Here is a 9,048-nt window from a genome sequence, read left to right as displayed (position 1 = left end):
AAAAAAAAAAAAAAAAAAGAAAAAGAAAAAAGTTACTCCACAGAGAATGTAATGGAAATTACATTTCAATACACAGATGACCCTTGAACAACATGAGTTTGAACTGCACCAAGTCCATTTACTCACAGATTTTTTCCAACCAAACTTGGATTGAAAATACAGTATTCACAGGATGCAAGATCTGCTTATGTGTGAGGTGGAATTCTCCCATGCACAGGCTCCACAGGACCGACTGAGGGAGTTGAGTGTATGCAGATTTGGGTGTACATGAGATCATCCTGGAATCAATCCTCTGCAGATACTGAGAAACAAGTATGTCTATTTTCTACGCGAAGAGGGGAATTCTCAAAAGAGATGTGAAGGAATACTGGGAATATCACATTGTAGTTAGAAACAGGGTTTTATTTTTGAAAACAGGAAAATCAAATAATATTTTAAAAATCCAATCTACTGATGTCATCATATTTGGCTTGGAATACCTAAGAACACAGTAACTGAAGTGTCTGTTCTAAAAACATAAACATTTTTTGGTATCAGTACCAACCCACTTTAATGTATATGTAAATAAAAGAATTTTGCTTGAAAAATACAAATATACATATTCAAGAGCACTACCAAATTTTGAAGCTAATGTATTCATTGCCAGCATATTATACATAATTAAAAGTCATTTTAAACGTTTTCTAAACAGGGACTGATGCGGATATCAACAATGGTTTCATCCTAAAACTGAGTTTTAGTATTTGTTTAGTATAGTTTATCTATTTAGTTAAAGCACATTACAATAATCTTTTACCGTTCCTTGTGGCTAGTTTATTTTCATTTTTTTAGAGATGGAATCTTGCTACGTTGTCCACGATGGATTCAAAATCCTGGGCTCAAGAGATCCTCCTGCCTCAGCCTCCTGAGCAGCTGGGACTACGGGAATGTACTGTCACACTCCACAGCTGATGTTGTAATAAAGTGCCACTGAGTATCAGACTGAAAACATCCCAGAACTTTAGACCAGGTAACAGGAGCCAATGAGAAGATCATGAAAAGTGACATCAGATGAAAGTTGAGATCTGTGAAAGTTTCAAACCAGTTTTTCCAAGCAGTCCACAGAGGATTTGATAGGGTAAGACCAGTTCTTTACACAACAGAGCAGCCATTATGTTTGAGTACTAATATTTCTTTTCCCATTGGTATTTGTGAAATTTTCTGTTCTGTTACTTTTTATGGATTCTAACAAGACTTTGACTTTTTCATTTGCAGGCTTTCTGCTTTTCTTCTTGCCAAGGGATTTTCTGTTTGCTCCAGATGGTAGCAGCAGGGCTACCAGGCCCCAGGGCTGATTGCCTGACATGGAAGGTCCGCCTAGATCTTCCTGTTGTAAAATCCAGGTACTTTCTTGGGCCAGATCTACAAATTTTTGCAGCTGGCTTTGACTTACATTTTTGCTTATGTTGAGAGAAGTTTCAAATGGATTCTGAATGTACAGAGGAGAAGAATCAGGTTTGTTTTGCTCCCTTCCCTATAGATGATTACACAGAAGAAAAAGTGAGTAAGTATATGAAGGGCTTATGATTATGTCACTGCTCAGGTAAGAGGTATCTGGGCTAAGTCAACCAACAAATGTATATTTAAAATAATGTAACTTTTACCTAACAAGGTGGAGCATGAAAGGGGAAAAAATGATTAAAAACAGCAGAAGGAAGATGAAGATGTGTTTATTTCTGAGACTTGCTATAAACACACCTATTATGGTGGAAACAGAAACACACCAAATTAGAAATCTTACTTTAAATATATTAATGTTTCCCAAGTATGAGATGAGGAAAAAAGAGAAGAAACAAAGGATTATTCATTATTTATTTAAAACACTAGAAAGTTTCCAATTATATTCCTATAGATCCAACAATATAACAGGGCCCTGCCACATAAGACAGTATCTCATAAAAAGATGCCTGTAGTCCAAGCATTTTGGGAAGCCAAGGCAGGTAAATCACTTGAGGTCAGGAGTTCAAGACCACCCTGACCAACAAATTCTGTCTTTACTAAAAATACAAAAATAGCAGGCATGGTGGCGCACGCCTGTAGTTCCAGCTACTTGGGAGGCTGAGGCAGGAGAATCACTTGAACCCAGGAGGCAGAGGTTTCAGTGAGCCAACATAATGCCATTGCAGTATAACCTGGGCAATAGAGTGAGAATGTCTCAAAAAAAAAAGATACGCTAAAGCTATGAATCATGTTACCAACATAAGCCATCAGTCTATATATCTTTTCCTCTTTCAAATGATACCATAAATATTAATTCGTATTACAAAGCCAACGGTCAGAATTCCCCAATGTGAGCAGCAACTGTTTATTCCCTAACTTATTTCATGGTTGGCACCTCTGAACTCTGGAGTACAAAAAGGGTGAAGAATTTTGTATGCTTGATGACCTTTTCCTTCTAGATTGCATTTGCAATGCTTTCTGAAGGCTTTCTCTCTCCTCTCTCCAATCTTTTATTTTGACAAAGAGTCCATGGGAAGGATAAGAGGGAAGAATGAGAAAAGGAGAGGTGAAGAAATAAGAAGAAAGAATATCTGGGTTTGTGTTTTATGAAGCCAATCTGCTAAGCTCTGTAACCAAGTAGCCAAATGCTAAACAGAATAAACCCAGAGGACTATCCCAAGTTATCTCCCACTTGTAAACAAATTTTGTCTAGGCTTCTGCCTGATTTTCTTTTTTAAAATAAAAAATATCTTTCATCCCAGCTGCTCAGAGAAATCCAAATCATAAGTTCACTTGCTCTTAAAAAAAAAAAAAAAAAAAAAAAAAAAAAAACAACCTAAATCCTAAGGGCTCAAATTGAGGGAATCACTGAAATCTATCTTTGGGACTTAAATTTATTCCACAGACACAAATCCAGTTTAAAAACAACTGCGTGTAAATTATATTTTTCAGAAAACTTTCTGGAATGCGTTCCACATTGTGAGGCAAACAGCATTTGCACTGAGTGAGGACAGAAGTCCCACGGTATAGTGACAAAGGCAGATGCTAAAGAGCCGGCTTTTGCTCTTAGTACAACACGATCACTGATCTTAGTCAAGTCATGTAACTTCTCTGGACATCAACCTCCTGGTTACTACCCATTACCATAGAAAAGAAAGAAAATAACATTTATTAGAGTGTTTTGAAAACAGTTAATTAAATATCAGTACAGTGGAAGACCAGATTCTAATAACTAAGTAATAAAACATTACTTACCTGTCGAATATTTATGGAATTTTTATTGAAAGCAAAATTGCCGAAATATTCAAAAAATTCCTTCAGTAGTAATTCTGTAAGAAAATAAAATAAGGACAATCAGAGGAAAGCCTATTTCAATCCAAAAAGGATCAGGTGAAAAGAAAAACACTTACCTAATGTTTCTGTGTTCTCTGAAGGTTTAATTCTATTCAAGTCACGAACAAATGTGCAGTTGTTGCCTTCTATTATACATTTATCTTCTGCATCTTAAACACAAATGAAAAGTATTTCTTTTTCACCCCCCCCCGCCCCCCACCGAGACAGAGTCTCGCTCTGTTGTCCAGGCTGGAGTGCAGTGGCATGATCTCTGCTCACTATAGCCTCCGCCTCCCAAGTTCCAGCAATTCTCCTGCCTCAGCCTCTCAGATAGCTGGCATTACCGGTACATGTCACCATGTCTGGCTCATTTTTGTATTTTTAATTGAAACAGGGTTTTACCATGTTGGCCAGGTGAGTCTCAAACTCCTGACCTCAGGTGATCTGGCCGACTCATCCTCCCAAAGTGCTGGGACTACAGGCGAGAGCCACCACGTCCGGCCTATTTCACGTATTTCAAAGATATTCCTTACCTCATAATAAAAATCTGTGATTGAAATAAATTTAAGGCTGGGCACAGTGGCTCACACCTGTAATCTCAACACTTTGGGAGGCCGAGGCAGGTGGATCACTTGAGGTCAGAAGTTGGAGACCAGCCTGGCCAACATGGTGAAACCCATCTCTACTAAAAATACAAACATTAGCTGGGCATGGTGGCATATGCCTGTAATCCCAGCTACTGGGGAGGCTGAGGCATGAGAATTGCTTGAACCCAGGAGATGGAGGTTGCAATGAGCTGAGATCAGGCCACTGCACTCCAGACTGGGCAACAGTGAGGAGTCTCAAAAAACCAAACAAAACAACAAACAAATTTAAATAAATTTCTACTCTATTCTTTATTTAAATCATAGATTTTATAAATGATTGAATAATTATGATTTAATAATGATATAATCTACGATTTCTTGTCTGACTTGATGTTAATTTCACTATGGTATAACTAATCTCAAACGTTTTTATCTCCTTTTAATGGAGTTAAATTTAAAAAAAAGATTTGAGACTAGTTACGCCACAGTGAAATTAACATTTAATTTAGCATACTAGAATTATTGTCTATCAACAACCCAATGATTCCTAATCAATTTTTGAGGTAATCAGTTTTCTAGTAACAGATGAAAATGTAGAGAGTTCCCCCATCGTCCGCCAAATTAAATTTTGGCACTATCTCTAAGTCAATACTCAATTTACATCTCCAAGTTCCATTCTTACCATTTTCATTCATGACACAAACTGAATGCTAATTGAAAAAGCTTCAGGTAATTTCTAAAATGTAGCATTCTAGAGTAACTGGAATTCGGTAATTCAGTAACACAAACTCAGTAACAGCACATTAGACTCAGGCATTCACCTTTCCTACTAGTATTTATATCTTTAGATGTATTCATTTTCCTAATTATTGATAAATACACAACCACCATGAAATCCATGGCCCATGCTATCTACAATAGATAATAAGCTGTTTTCAAGAGCAAATTCCTACTCTTCAGAAATCTCATCAATGGCTACTTCCTACCTAGAAGCATTTAATAATTCCAAACTGGTTCTCCATACTTTTTGCTCCACTCACCATGTGCACCTATCTGACTGCACTCTGACTGTCTGCATGCTGTCCACTCTGTGCCCCAGTCTGGAACTACAAAGGTCACTCTCCTATTCATTATTGCCCACCTCCCCACCACCTATCTGCCCCCAACAAGCATCTAGCATATAGCAGGCATATAATCAATAATCTGAATGATTGCTGATGTTTTTTATTTTTATTTTTAAAAATTTTTTTGAGATACAGTCTGGCTCTATCCCCTAGGCTGGAGTGCAGTGGCATGATCTGAACTCACTGCAACCGCCTCCCAGCTTCAAGCAATTTTCCTCAGTGGCTGGGATTACAGGCGAGCACCACTATGACTGGCTAATTTTTGTATTTTTAGTAGAGACGGGGTTTCACTATGTTGGCCAGGCTGTTCTTGAACTCCTGACCTCAAGTAATCTGCCCGCCTCGGCCTCCCAAAATGCTGGGATTACAGGCATGAGCCACTGCACCCAGTCCTGATATTTGATTTCAAATGCCTATAATCAACAGAAAGATAAATAAGACTCCTGTACATTTCTGTCTCCCATTTTTGTGGTGGTTGTTATTTTTTTTGGTCAAGACCTGGTTACTTACATAATTTCTCAAAAATTATTCTACGTTCTAACATATTTTAAACAGCACATTTTATGTGTTCTATACAACTTATAGTATGCTGAAAGAGCTATATAAAATGTGTGTGTGTATGTGTGTGTGTGTGTGTGTGTGTATGTGTGTGTGTGTGTGTGTATTTCTACTTAGATCCATTTTTTAGAAACCTGGGCACATGTTTTACTATGTCAAATGATTAACAGTTTGTTTTTTTGTGATGCAGTGCCAGTCACATATATTGATGCTCTTTTAGCTGCTGTGTCTTTTTTCAGGAATGAATCTTCCATTAAAGCACTAAGCACAGAAATAAATGTAACAAAAGCTGCAAAGCCAGAAAGCATGGAAAACACAAGAAAATAAAAGACATATGAGAGAAAGTAGTGGAGATTATAGAAAACACAAAGAAACAGAACAATTCAAGAGGAACCAAATACGAAAGCTTACATCATGGTCCATCTTGCTCAGTACAAACAGCCCTCAACTTTAAAATGTTCATCCAATCACTTTGAAATCTATGTAGTGAACTCCTGCTATGAACCCAATATGATGCCAGGAATAGAAGATGCAAAGATGAAGCAAAGACAGCCAGCCCTAGAAAAGCTTGACCACATTGAGGCAGGTAGACAAAAGAACTACAACAATCTAACAGTTGTTACAATACAGATGTGTACCAAGGGCTTGGAAACCAACACAGCACTACCCCCTGGGAAGCAGAGAGCACGGCAAGAAAAGACCTAACAAATGAGATCCTGTACTGGGTTTGTCTGTCTTCTCTGGCTTAATCTTGAGGAGGTTCTCCATTGAAAAGGGGGAGCAGGGAGAAGGCCATTTCAGGCAAAAGCATGGAGCAATGAAAAAAAGCATGAAACAGATTAGGAGTGGCTCAAGCTTCCAACTGGTACACAGGAATCAATTTAAGAGAACCGGATGAAAAGGAGGCTGATAAAGGGCCCTGCACACAATGCGAAAAAGTGTGGTCTTTATCTTAGCTTAGGTTCTAAACAGTAGTTTACAAAGTCCTCGAAGTTCTGGAAGATATTCTAGAAATTCATGCTGCCTTCTATTAATAAACAAGCAAGGAAGCAAAGTATTTTTTCTTTTAAAAAAGAACAAATTAATACTTTATTTGTACATCAAATGAGAGGTACAGCTTAGAAGAAATGAAATGATTGTACAGAAGATTCAAGTCACTTAGATGATTAAATGCAGAGTACTCAAGATGGGTTTTTTATTGTTTCAGTTTAAAATTGTTTTCTTCCTTAGGTTTTAATGTCCACCAATGTTGAACTACCGGTAAAAATTAGAAAGTAAAAAACCATGGATTTTGAAAAAAAGAAAGAGGAGGAGGAAAATGTTGATAAATTCTCCTCAAAATGATCTTCACCACATTTTTAACATACATTAAGACAAGTTATTTTATAGCAACTTCAAAAACCACGGGTGACGGAAAACAAAAAGTGTATAAAATTTTGCTGGGCATTTATTGGCAATTCGCACCTACAATGTGCTATATGCCAAGCAGCAATTGCAAAAAATAGTCTGAAAAATTATCTTACTATATTTAAAAACTAGCACAAGAATTTAAAAACAGTCAAATTTGAGGTTTCAAGTGAAATATTAAAGAATTCCAAGCTAGTTTTTCTTGTTTTGATACCGTTAAGATGTGAACACATTTAAATTTATTTTAAAGTAGATTTGGACTAAAAACTCAACGGGTCATTTAAAATTTGTACACATATCATATTCTTTTCCTAAAATAATTAGTGGAAGCTAGGCACAGTGGCTCATGCCTATAATCCCAGCAGTTTGGGAAGCCGAGAAGGAACACTTGAGCCTAGGAATTTGAGACCAGCCTGGGCAATACAGTGAGACTCCGTCTCCACAAATTTTTTTTTTTAATTAGCTGAGTGAGTGGTGGCACAAGCCTGGATATCCCAGCTACTCAGCAGGCTGAGGTGGGAGAAACACTTAAGCCTGGGAGGCAGAGGTTGCAGTGAGCCAAGACTGCACCACTGCACTCCAGCCTGCCTATAAGGCAGAGCACAGTGGCTCATGCCTGTAATCCCAACACTTTGGAAGACCAAGGTGGGTGGATCCCTTGAGCCCAGTTCAAGACCAGTATAGGAAACACAGCAAGACCCCGTTTCAACAAAAAATTAAAAAATTAGCCAGGTGTGGTGGTGCATGCCTGTAGTCCTAGCTACTCAAGAGGCTGAAGTGGGAAAATTACTTGAGCCCAGGAGGTCGAGGCTATAGTGAGCTGAGATTGTGCCACTGCACTCCAGCCTGAGCAACAGAGCAAGACCCTTTCTCAAAATAAATAAATAATAAACAAGATTTTTAAAAAATTGGACATTTTTAAAAAAGATAATAGAAAGTTACTGAAGGACTGAAAAGGAGAATAATACTATCATACGTATTTTTGCAAATCACTCTGTTAACTAAGAATGGATTGGTGGGAAGCAAAAGATAAGGGCGAAAGACAGTATAAACCTTCCCAGGCAGAGGACAACTGGGGCCTGACATGGCAGGGGTGACAGGACTTGTAAGACCGAAGGAGGCAACCAAGATGCTTAGGAGTAGCCTACCCAATTTCGACTTTCTTCCGCTCCTCTTTTTTACACCTACTGTTTTTTAGTTTCTGAACTCCGACAGTTCCGTGATTTTTCCCCACGATGGTTTCTATAAGATTAGCAGTAAGCATCAGTGCACACAGCAGGTAGTTTAGCGGTGAAGATCTGCCCATATCTTATGTATATATCCCTTACCTCTCCACTAGATTGAGTTATCTGAGAACACTGTTCATATCCCCACTCCTCCAATAACACCTGATGCATAGGAAGTAATCAGTAAATACTGAATGAATGACACTAAGGGCTGAAATGAGCTCAGATATGCATGTTGCCATTTTAATTTCAAAAGTGAGATACATGACCACCACTCTACCCCACTGAAAACTTCCCATTTTCCCTTAACGTATCAAATCTAGATTTTATTTCTTTCTTTAGGCTAGTCAAGTGAAGCAGTGGGAGTGGAGACGGAACAAAGACATTTGTAACTGGTTGTGATTAGCTGTAAACACAAACTGAGCTTTTTTTCAGGTCAATTTCAAACTACATCAAACACTTACAGTGTTGACAGGAAGAGATCACTTCTAAAGTGGATAATAAGGGATGGTAGCATGGAAGAAATAATTTAATCTGAGAGAAAAAAAGCAGACTCCAGGCAGAAAAACAGTGTGAACAATGAGCTACGATGAAACGTTCCAAGAGTAATCACAGCACTGGCTGGAATGTGGAACACATAAAGAGAAGCAGAGAAGAGGCTGGAAAACTGGGCTGTGTCTAGAGAGCTAAAGATTTTAAACACCAAGCTATGGAAATAGTTTGAGGTCTATTCTATACGGAATAATCCCTTCTAAGGTTATTTTAAACAGGAAGATTCAAGAAAGCATTTAATTGAATTATCAGGCAGCAATTATATAAGATGGGTAGAAGACA

General features: G+C 38.0%; 1 protein-coding gene across 2 annotated transcripts in view; it reads right to left on the bottom strand.

Moving 5' to 3' along the window:
• Window positions 1-384: 384 nt before the first annotated feature.
• LOC108309226 (mitochondrial poly(A) polymerase) overlaps window positions 385-9,048 on the bottom strand; it is a 37,759-nt gene continuing 29,095 nt past the window's right edge. The window contains exons 7-9 of one of the 2 annotated variants that reach the window (XM_017535433.2): window positions 3,390-3,482; window positions 3,235-3,308; window positions 385-1,513 (exon numbers count right to left, since the gene is read on the bottom strand). In XM_017535433.2, the coding sequence (XP_017390922.1) occupies window positions 1,151-1,513; window positions 3,235-3,308; window positions 3,390-3,482 (530 nt within the window). In that variant the 3' untranslated portion in view covers window positions 385-1,150. The remainder of the gene's footprint in view (window positions 1,514-3,234; window positions 3,309-3,389; window positions 3,483-9,048) is intronic. The other variant, XM_017535434.2, reaches the window with a different exon arrangement.

This window comes from Cebus imitator, unplaced genomic scaffold (genome assembly GCF_001604975.1).
Source record: "Cebus imitator isolate Cc_AM_T3 unplaced genomic scaffold, Cebus_imitator-1.0 Scaffold92, whole genome shotgun sequence".
NCBI lineage: Eukaryota > Metazoa > Chordata > Mammalia > Primates > Cebidae > Cebus > Cebus imitator.
Note: the sequence above shows the minus strand (reverse complement) of the source record. Positions and strands in the feature narration are given on the sequence as shown.